We start from the raw sequence: 23,326 nt of genomic DNA on the forward strand, positions 1-23,326 counted from the left end.
TCCACGTTTATGGCCTTATTATTATTAAGGCCCAAAGATTATCTACCACTTCTCTTCAGCATCTTCTAGGGTAATGGTAAGACTTCAACTGGATGGGAAATACAGATACAGACTCTTCTATCACAAGTCTGCTGTTGCACCTTCTTTAAACTTTCTACAAATGTTTAAAAAAACAATTCAGCCCCATAGGCCTCCACGTTATGCATGTTCCTGCAGGGCATACTTGAGCAGGAGAGATGTACTGTCTAGTATGATAACGACTAGCCTGAGGCGGCTATTTAAATTTAAATGACTTACCTGTTCAGTTTCAGCTGCAGTAACCTCATATCAAGTGCTCAAGAGCGTCTCTGACTAAAGGCCACCATATTGGTAGGTACAAATCAAGAACATTTCCATCAGCAAAGAAGTTTCTATCAGACAGTGGACTGGAGCTACAATTCTTTTTCCTTTTTTAAAAAAAAATTTTTATTGCAATATAGTTGATTTACCATGTTGTATTAGTTTCAGGTGTACAGCCATGTGAATCAGTTACACATATATCTACTCTTAGAGTCTTACAATTCTTTTTTTTTTAACATCTTTATTGGAGTTTAATTGTTTTACGTTGTTGTGTTAGTTACTGCTGTATAACACAGTGAATCAGCTATGTGTATACATATGTCCCCATATCCCCTCCCTCTTGTGTCTCCCACCCTCCCTATCCCACCCCTCTAGGTAGTCACAAAGCACCAAGCTGATCTCCCTGTGCTGTGGTGGCTGCTTCCCACTATCTATCTATTTGACATTCGGTAATGTATATATGTCCATGCCGCTCTCTCACTTCGTCCCAGCAAACCCTTCCCCCTCCCCATGTCCTCAAGTCCATTCTCTACATCTGCATCTGTATTCCAGTCCTGCCCCTAGGTTCTTCAGAACCATTTTTTGTTTTTTTGGATTCCATATGTATGTGTTAGCATATGGTATTTGGTTTTCTCTTTCTCATTTACTTCACTCTGTGTGACAGACTCTAGGTCCATCCTTTCAGTACAGATAACTCAATTTCTTTTCTTTTTATGGCTGAGTAATATTCCATTGTATATATGTGCCATATCTTCTTTATCCATTCATCTGTCGATGGACACTTAGGTTGCTTCCATGTCCTGGCTATTGTAAATAGAGCTGCAATGAACATTGTGGTACATGTCATTTTTTGAATTATGGTTTTCTTAGGGTATATGCCCAGTGGTGGGATTGCTGGGTCATATGGTAGTTCTATTTTTAGTTTTTTAAGGAACCTCCATACTGTTTTCCATATTGGCTGTATCCATGTACATTCCCACCAACAGTGCAAGAGGGTTCCCTTTTCTTCACACCCTCTCCAGCATTTATTGTTTGTAGATTATTTGATGATGGCCATTCTGAACAGTGTGAGGTTTGCATTTCTCTAATAATTAGTGATGTTGAGCATCCTTTCATGTGTTTCTTGGCAATCTGTGTATCTTCTTTGAAGAAATGTCTATTTAGGTCTTCTGCCCATTTTTGGATTGGGTTGTTTGTTTTTAGGTTATTGAGCTGCGTGAGCTGCTTGTATATTTTGGAGATTAATCCTTTGTCAGTTGCTTCATTTGTTACTATTTCCTCCCATTCGGAGGGTTGTAGTTTCATCTTGTTTATGGTTTCCTTTGCTGTGCAAAAGCTTTTAAGTTTTATTAGGTCCCATTTGTTTATTTTTGTTTTTATTTCCATTTCTCTAGGAGGTGGGTCAAAATGGATCTTGCGGTGATTTATGTCATAGAGTGTTCTGCCTATGTTTTGCTCTAAGTTTTATAGTGTCTGGCCTTACATTTAGGTCTTTAATACATTTTGAGTTTATTTTTGTATATGGTATTAGGAAGTGTTCTAATTTCATTCTTTTCCATGTAGCTGTCCAGTTTTCCCAGCACCACTTATTGAAGAGGGTGTCTTTTCTCCATTGTATATTCTTGCCTCCTTTGTCAAAGATAGGGTGACCAAGTGTGTGTGGGTTTATCTCTGGGCTTTCTATCCTGTTCCATTCATTTATATTTCTGTTTTTGTGCCAGTACCGTGCTCTCTTGATTACTGTAGCTTTGTAGTATAGTGAGAAGTCAAGGAGCCTGGTTCTTCCATCTCTTTTTCTCTTTCTCAAGATTGCACTGGCTACTCGGGATCTTTTGTGTTTCCATACAAATTGTGAAAATTTTTTGTTCTAGATGTGTAAAATGCCATTGGTAGTTTGATAGGGATTGCATTGAATCTGTAAATTGCTTTGGGTAGTATAGTCATTTTCGCAATGTTGCTTCTTCCAATCAAAGAACATGGTATATCTCTCCATCTGTTTGTATCCTCTTTAATTTCTTTCATCAGTGTCTTATAGTTTTGTGCATACAGGTCTTTTGTCTCCTTGCGAAGGTTTATTCCTAGGTATTTTATTCTTTTTGTTGCAGGGGTAAATGGGAGTGTTTCCTTAATTTGTCTTTCAAATTTTTTGTTGTTAGTGTACAGGAACACAAGAGATTTCTGTGCATTAATTTTGTATCCTGCTACTTTACCGAAATCATTGATTAGCTCTAGTAGTTTTCTGGTAGCATCCTTAGGATTCTCTATGTATAGTATCATGTCATCTGCAAACAGTGACAGTTTTACTTCTTTTCCAATTTTGACTCCTTTTATTTCTTTTTCTTCTCTGATTGCTGTGGCTAAAACTTCCAAAACTATGTTGAATAATAGCAGTGAGAGTGGGAAACCTTGTCTTGTTCCTGATCTTAGTGGAATGATGTTGGCTGTGGGTTTGTCATATATGGCCTTTATTATGTTGAGGTAAGTTCCCTCTATGCCTACTTTCTGGAGAGTTCTTATCATAAATGGATGTTGAATTTGTTGAAAGCTTTTTCTGCATCTATTGAGATTATCATATGGTTTTTATCCTTCAATTTGTTAATATGGTGTATCATATTGATTGATTTGGATATATTGAAAAATCTTTGCATTCCTGTGATAAACCCCACTTGATCATGGTGTATGATCCTTTCAATGTGCTGTTGGATTCTGTTTGCTAGTATTTTGTTGAGGATTTTTGCATCTATATTCATCAGTGATATTGGCCTGTAGTTTTCTTTCTTTGTAATATCTTTTTTTGGTTTTGGTATCAGGATGATGGTGTCCTCGTAGAATGAGTTTGGGAATGTTCCTCCCTCTGCTATACTTTGGAAGATTTTGAGAAGGATAGATGTTAGCTCTTCTCTAAATGTTTGATAGAATTCACCTGTGAAGCCATCTGGTCCTGGGCTTTTGTTTGTTGGAAGATTTTTAATCTCAATTTCAGTGTTTGTGATTGGTCTGTTCATATTTTCTATTTCTTCCTGGTTCAGTCTCAGAAGGTTGTGCATTTCTAAGAATTTGTCCATTTCTTCCAGGTTGTCCATTTTATCATCATATGGTTGCTTGTAGTAATGTCTTATGATCCTTTGTATTTCTGCAGTGTCAGTTGTTACTTCTCCTTTTTTCATTTCTAGTTCTATTGATTTGAGTCTTCTCCCTTTTTTTTTTTGATGAGTCTGGCTAATGGTTTATCATTTTTGTTTATCTTCTCAAAGAACCAGCTTTTAGTTTTATTGATCTTTGCTATAGTTTTCTTCATTTCTTTTTCATTTATTTCTGATCTGATATTTATGATTTTTTTCCTTCTGCTAACTTTGGGGTATTTTGTTCATCTTTCTCTAATTGCTTAAGTGTAAAGATAGTTTATTTATTTGAGATTATTCTTGATTCTTGAGGTAGGGTGTTATTCCTATATACTTCCTTCATAGAACTGCTTTTGCTGCATCCCATAGGTTTTGTGTCATTGTGTTTTCATGGTCATTTGTTTCTAGGTATTTTTTTATTTCTTCTTTGATTTCTTCAGTGATCTCTTGGTTATTTAGTAATGTATTGTTTAGCCTCCATGTGTCTGTAATTTTTACATTTTTTTTCCTGTAATTGATATCTAGTCTCATAGCATTGTTGTTGTAAAAGATACTTGATATGATTTCAATTTTCTTAAATTTACCAAGGCTTGATTTGTGACCCAAAATATGATCTATCCAGAAGGATGTTCCATGAGCACTTGAGAAGAAAGTGTATTGTGTTGTTTTTGGATGGAATGTCCTATAAATATCAATTAAGTCCATCTTGTTTAATGTATCATGTAAAGCTTGTGTTAACTTATTTATTTTCATTTTGGTTGATCTGTCCATTGGTGAAAGTGGAGTGTCAAAGTCCCCTACTATGAATGTGTTACTGTTGACTTCCCTTTTTATGGCTGTTAGCATTTGCCTTATGTATTGAGGTGCTCCTATGTTGGCTGCATAAATGTTTCAATTGTTATATCTTCTTCTTGGATTGATCCCTTGATATTTATGTAGTGTCCTTCTTTGTCTCTTGTAATAGTCTTAATTTAAAGTCTATTTTGTCTGATATGAGAATTGCTACTCCAGCTTTCTTTTGATTTCCATTTGCATGGAATATCTTTTTCCATCCCCTCACTTTCAGTCTGTATGTGTCCTTAGGTCTGAAGTGTGTCTCTTGTAAACAGTATATATACAGGTCTTGTTTTTGTATCCATTCAGCCAGTCTATGTCTTTTGGTTGGAACATTTAATCCATTTACATTTAAGGTAATTATTGATATGTATGTTCCTATTACTATTTTCTTAATTGTTTTGGGTTTGTTATTGTAGGTCTTTTCCTTCTCTTGTGTTTCCTGCATAGAGAAGTTCCTTTAGCATTTGTTGTAAAGCTGGTTTGGTGGTGCTGAATTCTCTTAACTTTTGCTTATCTGTAAAGGTTTTAATTTCTCCATCAGATCTGCATGAGATCCTTGCTGGGTATAGTAATCTTGGTTGTAGGTTTTTCCCTTTCATCACTTTAAATATGTCCTGCCACTCCCTTCTGGCTTGCAGAGTTTCTGCTGATAGATCAGCTGTTCACCTTATGGGGATTCCCTTGTGTGTTATTTGTTGCTTTTCCCTTGCTGCTTTTAATATTTTTTCTTTGTATTTAATTTTTGATAGTTTGATTAATACGTGTCTTGGTGTGTTTCCCCTTGGATTTATCCTGTATGGGACTCTCTGCACTTCCTGAACTTGACTGAGTATTTCTTTTCCCATATTAGGGAAGTTTTCAACTATAATCTCTTGAAATATTTTCTCAGTCCCTTTCTATTTTTCTTCTTCTGGGACCACTATAATTCGAATGTTGGTGCATTTAATGTTGTCCCAGAGGTCTCTGAGACTGTCCTCAATTCTTTTCATTTTTTTTTTTTCTTTATTCTGCTCTGCAGTAGTTATTTCCACTATTTTGTCTTCCAGGTAACTTTTCCGTTCTTCTGCCTCAGTTATTCTGCTCTTGATTCCTTCTAGCGAATTTTAAATTTCATTTATTGTGTTGTTCATCATTGTTTGTTTGCTCTTTAGCTCTTCTAGGTCCTTGTTAAATGTTTCTTGTAGTTTCTCTATTCTATTTCCAAATTTTTGGATCATCTTTACTATTATTACTCTGAATTCTTTTTCAGGTAGACTGCCTATTTCCTCTTCATTTGTTTGGTCTGGTGGGTTTTTACCTTGCTGGTTCGTCTGCTGCATATTTCTCTGTCTTCTCATTTTGCCTCTCTTACTGTCTTTGGGGTCTCCTTTTTGCAAGCTGCAGGTTCGTAATTCCCGTTGTTTTGGGGATCTTCCCCCAATGGCTAAAGTTGTTTTGGTGGGTTGTGTAGGCTTCCTGGTAGAGGGGACTGGTGCCTATTTTCTGGTGGATGAAGCTGAATCTCGTCTTCCTGGTGGGCAGGACCACATCTGGTAATGTGTTTTGGGTTGTCTGTGAACTTATTGTGGTCTTTGGCAGCCTCTCTGCTAGTGGTTGGGGTTGTGTTCCTGTCTTGTTAGTTGTTTGACATGGGGTGTCCAGCACTGGAGCTTGCTGGTCATTGGGTGGAGCTGGGTCTTAGCATTGAGATGGAAATCTCTGGGAGACCTCTCACTCTCACTGATTGATATTACTTGGGGCCAAGAGGTCTCTGGTGGTCCAGTGTCCTGAACTCGGCTCTCTCACCTCAGAGGCTCAGGCCTGACCCCTGGCTGGAGTACCAGGATGCTGTCAGCCGCACGGCAGTGAAATGTGGCTGTCTCCATTATGAAGTCAGATTATAAGGGTCTACAATAGCTGTTCAGCTACAACAACAGGCTGACTTGGAAGCACTTTGTCTACGAGGCTCTCTCCAGCAGCTGGTGGCTAAAAGAGTAGGTCTCTGTGTGTGCTGCCAGAACCTTAAACGTTTATATAGAGGTCTTCACTGGGTTCAGTCACAGATTTGGTACAGATGGTCTCAAGAACATCTTACTCTCTGAAGGCTGTGTGCTTGAAACTGCTCCTAAGCCTGAGGGTCTACAAGCTGAAGGAAAATGAGACTGCCCGGGGTGGCCTGAAAGCCATGATTCTTGCCACAATCCCTGCTGTTGCTGTCATGGAATCCAGCTTCCCCCGCTGCTCTGCAATCAGTTTTCAGTGAAGCTTTCTCTCTGTGCTGATGAGATTCCTGCTACTTGACTTGCCCAAAGCCATAGAGGCCTTAAATGTTGGGGCTGTGATGCAAACCCAGCCAATCTGGCTCCAAGGTCAGTGTCACCTCACCCTAAATGCCTCACCCCTGCGAGCCACCTCCTCAAACCTGCACTGCCACAGGAAGAGTCACCTGCATTCCTACAATTTTTAAATAATGTACTTTGGGGTTTGCAATATGGGTGATTTAGGATATATTACCTAATAGAAAAATTTTATGTAGCTGTGAGCATTCAGGGTTTAGTTATTTCATGTTCGGTGACATCTCACGGATGAACAACCAGAATAAGTGATTTCAGAGTTGTGTTGAGATGTGTTTTCTTGCTGTGTACTTTTACGTGCTGTGCTTCTTAAGAGCGGTTTCATGCGCAAACCAAGTAGAACATTCAAGCTACATTATTTTTTCTACTCGAGCCTAATATAATGTCACTGATATTTAGAACATTTTAGGAAGCTTGCACATGAAACTGTTTCCCTACTGAGGGCATGCAGCTTGAAGGTGAAAAGTGGGAGGGCTTTTGCTTTTCACCTTATACTTTTCCGTGCTCTTTGAATTTTCTAACAAAGTGTTACTTTCATTTTAAAAAGTGAAAACTGAACTAGTTACACAAAAAGTAAGCAAAAACACTGCTTTTATAAATAACTAAGACAACATCATATCTGTTATACTATGGGAGTGTTTAATTTGTCCATTTATTGAGTGTTTATTATGTGAAAACCTTTTTGCCGGGTTCTCTTGGTTAATGGATATGAAAGCAGTGGAGCATTTTCCCATGATTTTAAGGGCCTTGTTTCTAAGTAGCAGAGATGGGTGCAAATAAGGATTGTTAAGTGCATGTCTAAAGCAGCACAGGAAATCCTCCATCTTCCTTGTAGTCCATTGTTATAGATAAAAGAGGCTTTCTGGATGCCTGAAAATTCTCATGTGCTGGTATGTCCAGGGTTACTGCCATATCAATTCCACATGTTTATCTTCCCATCAAACCCAGCCAGTGCTCCGCTTACTGGTTCCCAGGGTCTGCAGAGCTCTTTCCTGAGCTGTCTTTGGACACTGAGTCCATCCCCACTGGTGCTGTGTGGCTGGCCTCCCCTTCTGTTCCCACTTCATAGCTCTTCCTCAGAAGACCTTTCTGATGCTAAAAGCAAAGTTCTCCTCTCCTCTGTTTCCCTTGTCTCTACTTTCACCTCTGCCATTTGGACTTGTGATGCATTACTGATGAATCAACAAATTACTTTCAACCAGGGAGCTAACAGAAATAACAGTTTTTTACTCATTGGTGGCATTCCTTGGTCACCTGGTACCATAGATGCCATTCTGGGTGCTTACTGTTTGTTGATATGCTGATAAAATAAACCAAAGATTTCATTTCAAAGACAAAATAAAATTAAGATTGACATGGAAAATACATAGTATATATGAGGTCAGGGTAATAAAAGGTTAATTTGACATTTAGTGGATTAAAAAAAAGAGAGAACATGGAAGCTCTTGATGCCAATTATACCCTTCAGGTGTAGAGATTCAAAACAACTTTCTTTCCTTAGGACACACAGAGTTGGACTATAATGCCATTTCACTGAATGTTATAAATAAACACATCTAAAAACACCTTTGCATTTTGCTGTTTGTATGGAGGCTGACCACTTTCCTGCCCATGTATCTATAAGCTGGAATCATCTGAACTTGTCAATGAGAAGGTAACTAAACTATCACTGGCATTCACGTGGGTTTGCTAAGGATCTAGTCTAACACTATTAAATCTCATCTCTTGGGCATTCTGGAAAATTGAACTTTAAAGTATTGAAATGTATTTTATAGAAAGGTGAATTTTGCAACTCTACCAGGATACATTTCCCTATAAAATGAATCTCTCTGAAACTTCCTTTGTACTGTTTAGACAGTCAATCTGACAGCTTGAACTGAGGCTTAAAAATAGCCATATTTTGTACCTATAATACTCCTTATGAAAATCTATCCTAAGGAAATAACCTTAGGATAGATTTTAAAAGATTAACAAGTAGGATGTTCATTACAAAATAATTATACAGGGAAAAAAAAGAAAATAATCCAAATGTCTAATATTAGATAAGTGGTTAAATATATAACGTTCATGTATTGTAAGCCTATGCTGTCATTAAAAATCATGTGCATTTTTAAAAGTATGTATAATTCCAAGGAAAGTTCTATACAAAATTACTTTAACTAAGTTATCCAGACTTTTTAAAATGCACATATACAAATAGAAAATAAAAGACTGGTGCATGATGACCACCATTAATATTTTGATATGCTTCTCCTTGATGGAACTCTGGGTTTTATTCCATTTTAAAGAAATTTCCCCAATTTTCCTGATGACCTAGAGAATGATTGATTTAATTTTAAAAAGTCATTTGCCAGTTTTCTTGCTCACCCACCTTTCCTTTATGCCAGTACCTAACTTAAGAGCCATCTAAAAAAGGAAGTTGCAAAAATGATGAGGAATTAAAGGGAAGGCTAGCTTCCATTCACTCTGCAGCACATATTATTTTGATTTTTGCAGATACGATATCTTGACCCAAGGCAATCAAAAGAAAACAAATAAAAAAGGCAAACAAAATCAGTATTTCTAGGAGCATGATGACTTGCTCATTTAAACTGTGGTTGGAGAACCGTTTCACATTTCAGGAATCATGGAAGCTTCAAACGAATGTCATTGTCAGTGATGGCCTTTTAAAAGTGACGGGAAGAAAATAGTCCATTTAAAGTACAGAAGCAGCTTTGCAATGGCCCTACCGTGCAATCACAGGGGAAGGCACAAGCCTTGCGAGATATTTACACATTGTTGGAACCTGAGGTATCCAAACCTGCCATCACAAAGCCACTGTCATTTATTATAGCATCCTGGTTCCGGGTGCTCTGCTTAGCAGAAAGGAGCATTACAAGAAAACAAGGGGAAGGGGGATTTGAAAGACAAATTAAAATACGAGTTTAGAAAAGACTTCATTAACAAAATAGAAAAATTAAAGGTACTATGAGAGATTCCTGTGTCACTGGAATTCAGCTAGCTCAGACATCCTTAGTGGATTTCTAGCTAAATCCCCATAGCTCTAAGGACTTAATTAGAAATTCACTTTCTACCTGCCAGTAACTTCAAGTAGTGTTTGCTTTGTGAGCTGGGCAAGTAACTTAACCTTTCTGAGTCTCAGTTTGTTATCTCTAAAACGGGCATGATAATAGCACCTAAACTCGTGGGTGGCTAAGAGCAGGTAAATAATTTATCACAATATGTGCAATGTTTAAAACATAAAATAAGTATCAGTTCTCCTAATAGTCACTATTTTAGAGTATTCATACACATTTGATCTCTCAAAAATATAAATGCTTGAAAATTAAGAGTAGTACATCTCTCCTTAATTGTAGCTGTACTTGAAGGAAAATCAGCTACCTTTACAGGCTGTTCAAGCTTTGAGATCTTATAAAATGATCTAATATCTATTTAATTATGACTGACAAGCGCTACTAGATGCAGGAGGTTACATTGCACAAACGTTCCACTCTATGTGATGATGAATAGTAACCCCAGAGTCTATTAGCTGACGTTTTTCACCCAATCTCAGCACAATTTTAACCACACGTGTTTGGTGTGTGTGTGCGTGCACGTGTGTGTAAGGCATGCATGAGTGTGTATATTTAACTTTCCTATCTTTACTAGCTTCTGTGGAGAGACTACACTGAAATAATAATGCTAATGACACAGTGATTTTTCTGAGGTTGGGTATTTCTCCAATGCTCACGTATCTTCTGTTTCTTTCCCTCCCCTAGGGACAGGACATAGGTGGGTCTTAGCTTGCCAGAGATAATATGGAGAATGTCTGTTTTCTGGATTTTTACTTACTGCTGCTATTGGTAGCAACTTAGTATTGGGAGCAACTTTTTTGAATTTCTTCTCCTCCTAACCCATCTGTCACTCAATCCTGAGGCAAGCCACCCACGCCTGACTCTTTTTTGTCCTCCCAGGCAAGATGAAGTACTTCCATATCAGTGAATAGGTAGAAACAGTTTTCTGAACCATTCTGGTTGCCACTATCAAACGCCAGCTCAAATCACATAGGATATTAACCAGAGTGAGTCAAGGGGCCTTCGAGAAAGTCAGGATGAGGGGCTTCCCTGGTGGCGCAGCGGTCGAGAGTCCGCCTGCCGATGCAGGGGACGCGGGTTCGTGCCCCGGTCCGCGAAGATGCCACATGCCGCGGAGCGGCTGGACCCCGTGAGCCATGGCCGCTGAGCCTGCGCTTCTGGAGCCTGTGCTCCGCCACGGGAGAGGCCACGACAGTGAGAGGCCCGCGTACCGCAAAAAAAAAATAAGGTCAGGATGAGAATTTGTCTCTTACTGACTGCTACTTAGACATTCCTAAGCCACAGCGGCCCCAGGAAAGCTTCTCAGTTTGACTATAGAGGTTGCATGGGAAAAAAATATTTTGATAAAATCACCTGTTTGGATAGAGAAGGTTGGATAACCCTCTACTCACATAGTGGCACAAAAGCTTCGAATTTGTAGGAAGATGGTATAAATGAAGGTAGGAGAAAACAATGTGTGTGTGTGTGTGTGTGTGTGTGTGTGTGTATACATATATATATATGCATATATATACTCATTCATTAGTTATTTGTGTAGGTATGTATTGCTCACCAGAACATTGCTTGCCCTACTCTCATTTATGGTATCTTCATACAAAGCAGAAAGCATTAGGTCACTATATTGCAGTGGACATGGGTGAAAGTGAGCCCCGGGGCAGCCTCACTGCTACCACCACCACTACCACATGGTTCTCCGTATTTCAGCCTCTCCCGTCTTCTCACAAAACGTTGACTTTTTTCTCTCTCCTTAATATGTTGAGATATGAACATTTTCATTGCTGTGCATAAGAAAATGAGATTCAAAGTGGGGAACCTAAGTGGTAAAAATATGCATTTTTTAATATTGGACTCAGTAAAGGTATCATTTTACAAGAGAGAAACGTATGGCTCTAAACCTGTTCCGTATGTGCATTGCCTCTTATTGAAGACATGGGTGATTGACACGGAGCTGGAGAGCCCTCAGCATCTCTTCTTCATTGATATGGAATGATTCTGAGAGGCTGGCCCAAGAACCAGAAGTTAAGAATTTCTCTTTTTTTCTCTGCTTCCAGAACTGATAACAACCTAATAAATACAATTAGGAAGGTGAAACCCCTAAATCAGGATTTAGAAAACCAGAATGGCAGAAAGGACATCCATGATTACAAGAGAAAATTTCATAGCAAAAACATATGGCTAAATGAGAAAAGTAAAGAATACTTATCAACTCCAAGGAGAAGGAAATTGTGAGCAAAGTTTTTGAAAGCAAACTGCCATCCTGAATTTTATTGTTTAAAAAAAGCAAATCTTGATAAGTAGAATTACATTAGTTATGTGGGACAGCTAAAAGATGTGACTGGTTTAATAAAAAGAAGGGTTTCTTTACAGTGTATCTGCTTAGCCGGTGAATCCCCCCATTTTTTACTCATTTGTTTATATTTGAAATTTCATAGCCAATCAGTGTGAACTTTGCTATTCTAATAGGACTTTTTTTTTCCAGAGTCATTAAGATCTCTATACAATTACTCTCCCTCTTTGATCCTAAACCCCATAGCCAGGAAAGCTTGTTTGTATTCTATTTAGAAAGTGGGCATTTAATTAGTGCCACTTCTGTAAACACACCGTGTTTAAACTGATTTACACTTGTTACACCTCACCTCCAACTACACCTGTAGCAACTAAATCACTCTTCCTCATCAGCTATCATTTATGTCTTATTAGCATCAAGAGGAAATGAAAAGAAGTCACACCCATTTAATTTCATCTCAGGACTTTTGAGTTTAGTTCCTGTACTGACGGTGCTTATTTGTAAAACAGGACATTATAAAAAGATGAGTGATTAAGTTATGTTATATAAGGTGATCAGAGCACATTGTTACAGTTTTCTATGTCATAAGCATATTTCAAGCATAATCCCTGGAAGAACTGCATTCAAACTCGGCATCACATCATGTTGTGGTGTTGTATCGTTTCTTGGAGGAGATTACTAACTAAGATTTTCCCCCTCTTTTTTCTTTTCTAAATATTCCTGGCAGGTACTAAGCACAAAACGATGCTAGAAGCTCGGAATGGCAGTGGGACTATCAAAGCCTTCCCTAGGGTAGGTGTGAAAGGCAAAGGACCAGTGAATAAGGGGAATACAGGCCTGCAGAACAAAACGTTTCACTGTGAAATCTGTGATGTGCATGTCAACTCGGAAACACAGCTTAAACAGGTAGGCGGTACCCATGCTAGAAGTGAAAACAGAAGGGGGTCACGCACGAGCAGACTGTGTGCTTCCTCTGTTCCCTTTCTTTTCTGTTTTTCTCTCCCATCCAACCATCTATCCATCCATCCATCCATCCGTCCATCCATCCATCCACTTAGCTTTTATTCACTCTCCTTATTTATTTATGCATATTTTGGTTGGTTAAAGGAATACTAAAATGTAATGGCTTCTAAGATCTTTCCGAAATTGCCTGAAATGAGTCTGTGCTATTTTTGTATATGAAGAGTGGGAGGAAAGGGGGTAGTAGATCTTTTCTTTACCAGGTTTCCCACTCAAAAGTGTTGATTTCCTTTAAAGGTCAATTTTCAATGTTCCATTTTTACTTGTTTAGATATTTACGTGCTACCACTAATTTTACGCTGTGCTCTTCTTTTATTTTATGTACGCTATTACATGGTGGTGTACTGTATTTCTAAATCCTGCAGCCACCTGCTAACAAGATGACTAATCCTGTTGCATTCACTTTTACTCTGAATAGCCTTCCAAAGAGATCAGTTCTACGTTTCTAGTTGAAGTCCCAGCCCTCATGTAGTGTTGTGTTTTATATGCATACGTACATTCTTGCACTGATTTTTACACACCTTAGTTATTTATCTTTAGAATTTAAGGGGTTGACATTTGGCTGTACAAATGTGAGGATAAATATTAGTATGGAAATAAATTCATGCCCGCCTGGCCATCTTTGTTTATTTGCACATAAAATTCCTTCAGACATTTATTTCCTTTGTAAATGTCCATAAAACGAGATCTGTGCAGTAATAAGGAAAAATGCTGGGAAAAAGAAGACCCTGTTATTTGTTTAAAATAGACTAAAAGGGCTAGCACAAAGGTATCTCTCCTCAAAGCATCAGCGTCTGAGGACAGAAGTGCACGCTCTTGTATTTTTGTCTTTCTTCAACTTGCATGAAATAATTAATATCCTGCCCCAGGTTAAAATAATATTTATGAAGGGTTTGGGGGATAATTTTTTTAAAGCTGTCATTTTTAATTGCTTTTAATAGCATATTAGCAGTAGAAGGCACAAAGACAGAGCTGCTGGGAAGCCCCCGAAACCTAAATACAGTCCTTACAACAAACTGCAGAAGGCAGCACATCCGCTGGGGGTGAGTGTCCTTTTTGCTTCCCAATAGAGAGTAGCCTTTCTTTCTTTTTTTTTATTTAATAAATTTATTTATTTGTTTATATTTTATTTTTGGCTGCATTGGGTCTTCGTTGCTGCACACAGGCTTTCTCTAGTTGTGGTGAGCAGGGGCTACTCTTGGTTGTGGAGCGTGGGCTTCTCACTGCGGTGACTTCTCTTGTTGTGGAGCATGGGCTCTAGGTGCCTGGGCTTCAGTAGTTGTGGCACGCAGGCTCAGTAGTTGTGGCACACGGGCTTCACTGCTCCGTGGCATGTGGGATCTTCCCGGACCAGGGCTCGAAACCGTGTCCCCTGCATTGGCAGGAGGATCCTTAGCCACTGTACCACTAGGGAAGCCTGAGAATAGCCTTTCATGTCCTGCAGTCTACTCACTGAACTTGGGTTTTTTTTTTTTGTCAGTTACTAAATGAAACGAATGGAAGATACCTAAGTAAAGACAAACAATTGATTTGAAAGTCCAACTCCTACTCCACCAACAGAATCATTGGTTTCATGAGTTGTTTGAGTGTTTTGTCACCATTAGCCAAAGTCCGACGTCTTATCTTTTTAGTTGGGCACAGGTTTACAGCAGAGCATGGGGATGGGAGGAAAACCAAACTCTTTTGTGTCAGGTAGGTAATCGCATGAAATCTGGACTTGAGGTTAGTGGATACTATTAGGAAAAGGTCGGTGAAAACAAATTCTTGCATCTCCTTTTTAAGGTCTTCAGGAGACAAAGCACCAGCATTGTTGATTCCCTCAACAATTTTGTCTTTTGAATAACACACTCTCAAAGACATGGCTCCTTTTAAAAATTATTCACCTAAGGACACTATCTAAGGCCTGGGAAATATTTCCTGAGACATGCCCTCTTGTTTTAGATTAGTAAACATATTAGTACTGATGTCCTGACCTAGAATTTTTGTAGGATTTTAGGGGAAGTCTGTAAACCTCCTGACATCTTAAGCTAATATTTATAAGCATATGCTTTTGTTCTGGTTGAAATGACGATAGCTTACATCTAAGAGACCCAGGGCTCTGCATTGTTTAGCTGTAATAAACCATAACTGTGTGCATAAAAAAATTAAGATGAAGAACAATTGATCTACAGTATGTGCTGAATTATGCATTTTGAAATCTGTTTTCTTCAAAATAGATCTTATTAATAATCAGTGCTACTGTGTGCTGCTGACACATGAAAATACGGTTAAAGGAAAACTGTAGTCATCCATTATGAGACCTCAGAATGAGTTGACCCAATTAATTTAGTAGCATCACCCATTTTTATTCAAATGAAGTCATTTTACTCTCTTGCATAGAATCAATTTTAGCTGCATTGAGTGGCTGTGAATTCTGCATGGAACTGATGTTTCAGCACCACTAGTGATAACCTGAGTGCTCTTTCTGACCTACGTAGATGAAGCTTTCAACAATCAAGTGAATGGTTCTTAAATAAACAGAGAAGTCAAATTGTGTTAATGTTAGTTTCCAAACCTCCTGTTTAACTGTCACTGTTACTATTTCCATAAATGGGACCATTCCCTTCCTGAGAACAGCCATCTTACTAATGCTACTAGTCAGAGAATGAACTGATTTTATATAGTAGGTTTGAGAGAATGTTGCTACCAATGAAAGCAAAACACGTCAAACTTTTAGGGAAGATAAGTTTTCTTTGCTTCTTTATTGAAAGTGGAATTTCATTATTTTTATAATGTCTCTTGATTGGTACTCACATCTTACTAGGATACTCACTTGACATACTTGCATAGTCTAATAGTAGCTGACAGCATTAATTAATCTCTCTTTAAAAATGTCTATACCCTGCTAGTTAAAATGTGTGTAAAGAGTGCAGTAAAAAATTCCCTGTTTTTCCTCAAGATGAATACTTTCCTCGTGAGGTATATTTATCACAAAAATAAAATAGAGAGCTGGAACTCCTGGCTTGGGGTCTCTTCCCTCCGCCATCACTAAACTGCCCTGGAGCCCAAAGGGAAGGTGGCCTCACTGAGGCTGCCAGCTCTGGAAGGGCCCCAGCAGCCAAAGCTGCAGCGGTCCTGGGGACCATGGGCCGGATCACTCATCCTGGGGTAAGCCAGCTGCCATGTCATGAGGACACTCAAGCAGCCCTAAGGAGAGATCCATGTAGCAATGAACTGAGGCCTCCTACCTAGAGCCACATGACCGTGTAGATGACAGGCTTTTGGCACTCCAGCCAGGCATGAGGGCTGTACCTCTGAGGTGGGAGAGCCAAGTTCAGGACAGTGGTCCACAAGAGTCCTCCCAGCTCCACATAATAGCAAATGATGAAAATCTCCCAGAGATCTCCATCTCAACACCAAGACCCAGCTCCACTCAACGAGCAGCAAGCTACAGTGCTGGACACCCTATGCCAAACAACTAGCAAGACAGGAACACAAACCCATCCTTTAGCACAGAGGCTGTCTAAAATCATAAAAAAGCCACAGACACCCCAAGACACACCACCAGACATGGACCTGCCCACCAGAAAGGCAAGATCCAGCCTCATCCACCAGAACACAGGCACTAGTCCCCTCCACCAGGAAGCCAACACAACCCACTGAACCAATCTTAGCCACTGCGGACAGACACCAAAAACAATGGGAACTAGGAACCTGCAACCTGCAAAAAGGAGACCCCCAAACACAGTAAGTTAAGCAAAATGAGAAGACAGAAAAACACACAGCAGACAAAGGAGCAACATAAAAACCCACCAGACCTAACAAAAGAAGAGGAAATAGACAGTCTACCTGAAAAAGAATTCAGAATAATGATAGTAAACATGATCCAAAATCTTGGAAATAGAATGGACAAAATGCAAGAAATGTTTAACAAGGACTTAGGAGAACTAAAGAGCAAACAAACAGTGATGAACAACACAATAAATGAAATTAAAAATTCTCTAGAAGAGATCAACAGCAGAATAACTGAGGCAGAAGAACAGATAAGTGACCTGGAAGATAAAATAGTGGAAATGACTACTGCAGAGCAGAATAAACAAAAAAGAATGAAGAGAATTGAGGACAGTCTCAGAGACATCTGGAACAACATTAAATGCACCAACATTCAAATTATAGGGCTCTCAGAAGAAGAAGAGAAAAAGAAAGGGACTGAGAAAATATTTCAAGAGATTATAGTAGAAAACTTCCCTAATATGGGAAAGGAAATAGTTAATCAAGTCTAGAAAGTGCAGAGAGTCCCATACAGGATAAATCCAAGGAGAAACGTGCCAAGACACGTATTAATCAAACTATCAAAAATTAAATACAAAGAAAAAATACTAAAAGCAGCAAGGGAAAAACATCAAATAACACACAAGGGAATCCCCATAAGGTGAACAGCTGATCTTTCAGCAGAAACTCTGCAAGCCAGAAGGGACTGGCAGGACATATTTAAAGTGATGAAAGGGGAAAACCTACAATCAAGATTACTCTGCCCAGCAAGGACCTCATGCAGATTTGACTGAGAAATTGAAACCTTAACAGACAAGCAAAGCTAAGAGAATTCAGCATCACCAAACCAGCTTTACAACAAATGCTAAAGGAACTTCTCTAAACAGAAAACACAAGAGAAGTAAAAGACCTACAATAACAAACCAAAAACAATTAAGAAAATGGTAATAGGAACATACATATCAATAATTACCTTAAATGTAAATGGATTAATTACTCCCACCAAAAGACATAGAATGGCTAAATGGATACAAAAACAAGACCAGTATATATGCTGTCTACAAGAGACCCACCTCAGACCTAAGGACAGATACAGACTGAAAGTGAGGGGATGGAAAAAGATATTCCATGCAAATGGAAATCAAAAGAAAACTGGAGTAGACATTCTCATATCAGACAAAATAGACTTCAAAACAAGAGAGACAAAGAAGGACATTACATAATGATCAAGGGCTCAATCCAAGAAGAAGATATAACAATTGTAAATATTTCTGCACCCATCATAGTAGGGGACACACAATCATAGTAGGGGACTTTAACACCCCACTTTCACCATTGGACAGATCATCCAAAATGAAATTAAATAAGGAAACAGAAGCTTTAAATGATACATGAAACAAGATGGACTTAATTGATATTTATAGGACATTCCATACAAAAACAACAGAATACACTTTCTTCTCAAGTGCTCATGGACCATTCTTCTAGGTAGATCATATTTTGGGTCACAAATCAAGCCTTGGTAAATTTAAGAAAATTGAAATCAGATCAAGTATCTTTTCTGACCACAACGCTGTGAGACTAAATATCAATTACAGGAAAAAAAGCTGTAAAAAATAAAACCACATGGAGGCTAAACAATACACTACTTAATAACCAAGAGATCAGTGAAGAAATCAAAGAGGAAATCAAAAAACCTAGAAACAAATGACAATGAAACATGATGATCCATAACCTATGGGATGCAGCAAAAGCAGTTCTAAGAGGGAAGCTTATAGCAATACAATCCTACCTTAAGAAACAAGAAATATCTCAAATAAACAACCTAACCTTACACCTAAAGCAATTAAAGAAAGAAGAACAAAAAACCCCCCAAAGATAGCAGAAGGAAAGATATCATAAAAATCAGATCAGACATAAATGAAAAAGAAATGAAGGAAACTGTAGCAAAGATCAATAAAACTAAAAGCTGGTTCTTTGAAAAGATAAACAAAAATGATAACCCATTAGCCAGACTCATCAAGAAAAAAAAGGGAGAAGACTCAAATCAACGGAATTAGAAATGAAAAAAGGAGAAGTAACAATTGACACTGCAGAAATACAAAGGATCAAGAGAGATTACTTCAAGCACCTATATGCCAATAAAATGGAGAACCTGGAAGAAACGGACAAATTCGTAGAAACGCACAGCCTTCCGAGATTGAACCAGGAGGAAATACAAAATATGAACAGACCAATCACAAGCACTGAAATTGAAACTGTGATTAAAAATCTTCCAAAAAAAGAAAAGCCCAGGATCAGATGGCTTCACAGGCAAATTCTATCATTTAGAAAAGAACTAACACCTATCCTTCTCAAACTCTTCCAAAATATAGCAGACGGAGGAATGCTCCCAAACTCATTCTACAAGGCCACCATCACCCTGATACCAAAAGCAGACAAAATGTCACAAAGAAAGAAATTTATAGGCCAGTATCACTGACGAACATAGACGCAAAAATCCTCAACAAAATACTAGCAAACAGAATTCAACAGCACATTAAAAGAATCATACACCATGATCAAGTGGGGTTTATCCCAGGAATGCAAGGATTCTTCAATATATGCAAATCAATCAATGTGATACACCTTATTAACAAATTGAAGGAGAAAAACCATATGATCAACTCAATAGATGAAGAGAAAATTTTCGACAAAATTCAACACCCATTTATGATTAAAAAACCTCCAGAAAGTAGGCTTAGAGGGAACTTTCCTCAACATAATAATGGCCATATATGACAAACCCACAGCCAACATTGTCCTCAATGGTGAAAAACTGAAACCATTTCCACTAAGATCAGGAACAAGACAAGGTTGCCCACTATCACCACTGTTATTCAACATACTTTTGGAAGTTTTAGCCACAGCAATCAGTGAAGAAAAAGATATAAAAGGAATCCAAATCGGAAAGGAAGAACTAAAGCTGTCATTGTGTGCAGATGACATGACACTATACATAGAGAATCCTAAAGATGCTACCAGAAAACTACTAGAGCTAATCAATGAATTTGGTAAAGTAGCAGGACACAAAATTAGTGCACAGAAATCTCTGGCATTCTTATACACTAATGATGAAAAATCGGAAAGTGAAATTAAGAAAACACTCCCATTTACCATTGCAACAAAAAGAATAAAATATCTAGGAATAAACCTACCTAAGGAGAAAAAAGACCTGTATGCAGAAAATTATAAGACACTGATGAAAGAAATTAAAGATGATACAAAAAGATGGAGAGATATACCATGTCCTTGGATTGGAAGAATCAACATTATGAAAATGACTTTACTACCCAAAGCAATCTACAGATTTAATGCAATCCCTATCAAACTACCACTGGCATTTTTCACAGAACTAGAACAAAAAATTTCACAATTTGCATGGAAAAACAAAAGACCCCGAATAGTGAAAGCAATCTTGAGAAAGAAAAATGGAGCTGGAGGAATCAGGCTCCCTGACTTCAGACTATACTACAAAGCTACAGTAATCAAGACAGTATGGTACTGGCACAAAAACAGAAATATAGATCAATGGAACAGGATAGAAAGCCCAGAGATAAACCCATGCACATATGGACACCTTATCTTTGATAAAGGAGGCAAGAATATACAGCGGAGAAAGGACAGCCTCTTCAATAAGTGGTGCTGGGAAAACTGGACAGCTACATGTAAAATAATGGAATTAGAACATTCCCTAACACCATACACAAAAATAAACTCAAAATAGATTAAATACCTAAATGTAAGGCCAGACACTACCAAATTCTTAGAGGAAAACGTAGGCAGAACACTCTAGGACATAAATCACAGCAAGATCCTTTTTGACCCACCTCCTAGAGAAATGGAAATAAAAACAAAAATATACAAATGGAACCTAATGAGACTTAAAAGCTTTTGCACAACAAAGGAAACCATAAACAAAACGAAACGGCAACCCTCAGAATGGGAGAAAATATTTGCAAATGAAGCAATTTCCAAAGGATTATTCTCCAGAATTTACAAGCAGCTCATGCAGCTCAAGATCAAAAAAACAAACACCCCAATCCAAAAATGCGGAGAAGACATAAATAGACATTTTTCCAAAGAAGATACTCAGATTGCCAACAAACACATGAAAGAATGCTCAATATCATTAATCATTAGAGAAATGCAAATCAAAACTACAATGAGGTATCACCTCACACCTTTCAGAATGGCCATCATCAAAAAATCTACAAACAATAAATGCTGGAGAGGGTGTGGAGAAAAGGGAACCCTGTTGCACTGTTGGTGGGAATGTAAATTGATACAGTCACTATGGAGAACAGTATGGAGGTTTCTTAAAAAATTTAAAATAGAACTACCATATGACCCAGCAATCCCACTACTAGGCATATACCCTGAGAAAACCATAATTCAAAAAGAGTCATGTACCACAATGTTCATTGCAGCTCTATTTACAATAGCTAGGACATGGAAGCAGCCTAAATGTCCATCAACAGGTGAATGGATAAAGAAGATATGGCACAGATATACATGGAATATTACTCAGCCATAAGAAGAAACGAAATTGAATTATTTGTAGTGAGGTGGATGGACCTAGAGTCTGTCATACAGAGTGAAGTAAGTCAGAAAGAGAAAAACAAATACCATATGCTAACACATATATATGGAATCTAAAAAAAAAAAAAAAAAAAGGTCATGAAGGACCTAGGGGCAAGACGGGAATAAACACGCAGATTTACTAGAGAATGGACTTGAGTATAGGGGGAGGGGGAAGGGTAAGCTGGACAAAGTGAGAGAGTGGCATGGACATATATACACTACCAAACGTAAAATAGTTAGCTGGTGGGAAGCAGCCGCATAGCACAGGGAGATCAGCTCGGTGCTTTGTGACCACCTAGAGGGGTGGGATAGGGAGGGTGAGAGGGAGGGAGATGCAAGAGGGAAGAGATATGGGGACCTATGAATATGTATAACTGATTCACTTTGTTATAAATCAGAAAGTAACACACCATTGTAAAGCAATTATACTCCAATAAAGATGTTAAAAAAAAAATAAAATAAAGTACTTTCCTGGAGGACTTTGTAACATCATAGGTCAAGCCATTTTCCGGGATCTTCCAATTTTCCCAAAAGGAAAGATGTTCTACACTTTACATTATTTTTTAAAATTTATTTTATTGAAATACAGTTGATTTACAATGGTGTGTTAATTTCTGCTGTAAAGCAAAGTGATTCAGTTATACATATATATTGTTTTTCATGTTCTTGTCCATTTTGATTTATCTCAGGATATTGAATATAGGTTTCCCACTTTGCGTGATTTTTATCATCAGTTCCCAGGTGTGAGTTTATCTTTGTAGTTGTTGACTGCTGTATTTTAAAAGCTGCTCACCCTTTTGGATTCTCATTGTAGACTCTAAGACTTTTGTTCATCTACTCTTTTTTTTCCCCCCTACCTTGCAGGTAAAATTAGTATTTTCAAAAGAACCTTCAAAGCCTTTGGCTCCACGAATTCTACCAAACCCTCTGGCAGCTGCAGCGGCTGCTGCGGCTGTGGCAGTGAATTCCCCCTTCAGCCTCCGAACTGCTCCAGCAGCCACACTGTTCCAGACTTCTGCAGTCCCTCCAGCCCTCCTGCGGCCAGCTCCTGGACCCATTCGGACCACCCACACTCCTGTGCTGTTTGCTCCTTACTGAATTCCAAATGGGAGTAACTGTACTGCAATAATTTTTCAAAAAACACAAAACAAAAAGAGAACTATGCAGTGTTTATTTATAGTTTAAAGTATACCTGAAGAGCCAGGACTTTTGATAGTGAATTGAAAAGATTATTAAAAAAAAAAAAAAAAAAGGAGGGAGGTTTAGGGGTGGGAGGGAGGGGTGGTATTTTCTCCAAATTAAAGCATTCCTCTTGAACATTGAGTGTTTTAGAAGTGATCTCCAGCATTGACTTGTAGTGGTATCTAGAACTTCTGAAGCCTTTGTGACTGTGCTTTTGGGCACTTGTTTCCCCCTGCATTGTCTTTCCTGCTTTATGAGACAGCTATACATTGTCTAAGGGCATTAACTGGTTCCAATGTATATATAATAATTTACTCTGTAGATTAAAATAATACAAAAAAAAAAAAGAAAAAGAAAAAATCACAAAAAACAAAAGCAACACTGTGAATAGTAGTACCCGTGCTGTTCCTCTTGCTATGGCAGCAATTCCTGGGTATTTATCCCAACAAAAGTAGATACAGTAGATGTCTTGTAAAAACAATAGTGCTGTGTCTCAATCTATGCCACTAGGTTTTCAAGAATTGCAAAAGGTAGAACGAACAACTATTTCATGCCTGTAAGCAGTCAAAAACTAAACACCACTGGATGGTGTGGGGAAGGTCCCTGGTTCTCATTCTCCCATCCTACCCAGCTTGGAGATGACTTTAAGTTCAGAATAAAAGAACAAGGCTAAGCATAGAGGTGGGAGAGATTAATAAAAATGGTTTCTTACAAAGTACTTTTCCCTCCCTCTGGAACAGTGTTGCTGGAAATAGGAAG

At 38.3% G+C, this 23,326-nt stretch overlaps 1 protein-coding gene across 2 annotated transcripts in view; it reads left to right on the forward strand.

Annotated features, from left to right (window-relative positions):
• Nucleotides 1-22,636, forward strand: part of ZNF385D (zinc finger protein 385D) — a 327,336-nt gene extending 304,700 nt beyond the window's left edge. Inside the window, exons 6-8 of one of the 2 annotated variants that reach the window (XM_032631619.1) lie at nucleotides 12,720-12,898; nucleotides 13,954-14,055; nucleotides 22,250-22,636. In XM_032631619.1, coding sequence (XP_032487510.1) covers nucleotides 12,720-12,898; nucleotides 13,954-14,055; nucleotides 22,250-22,483 — 515 coding nt within the window. In that variant the 3' untranslated portion in view covers nucleotides 22,484-22,636. The remainder of the gene's footprint in view (nucleotides 1-12,719; nucleotides 12,899-13,953; nucleotides 14,056-22,249) is intronic. The other variant, XM_032631620.1, reaches the window with a different exon arrangement.
• Nucleotides 22,637-23,326: the final 690 nt, after the last annotated feature.

Source organism: Phocoena sinus, chromosome 4 (assembly GCF_008692025.1).
Source record: "Phocoena sinus isolate mPhoSin1 chromosome 4, mPhoSin1.pri, whole genome shotgun sequence".
NCBI lineage: Eukaryota > Metazoa > Chordata > Mammalia > Artiodactyla > Phocoenidae > Phocoena > Phocoena sinus.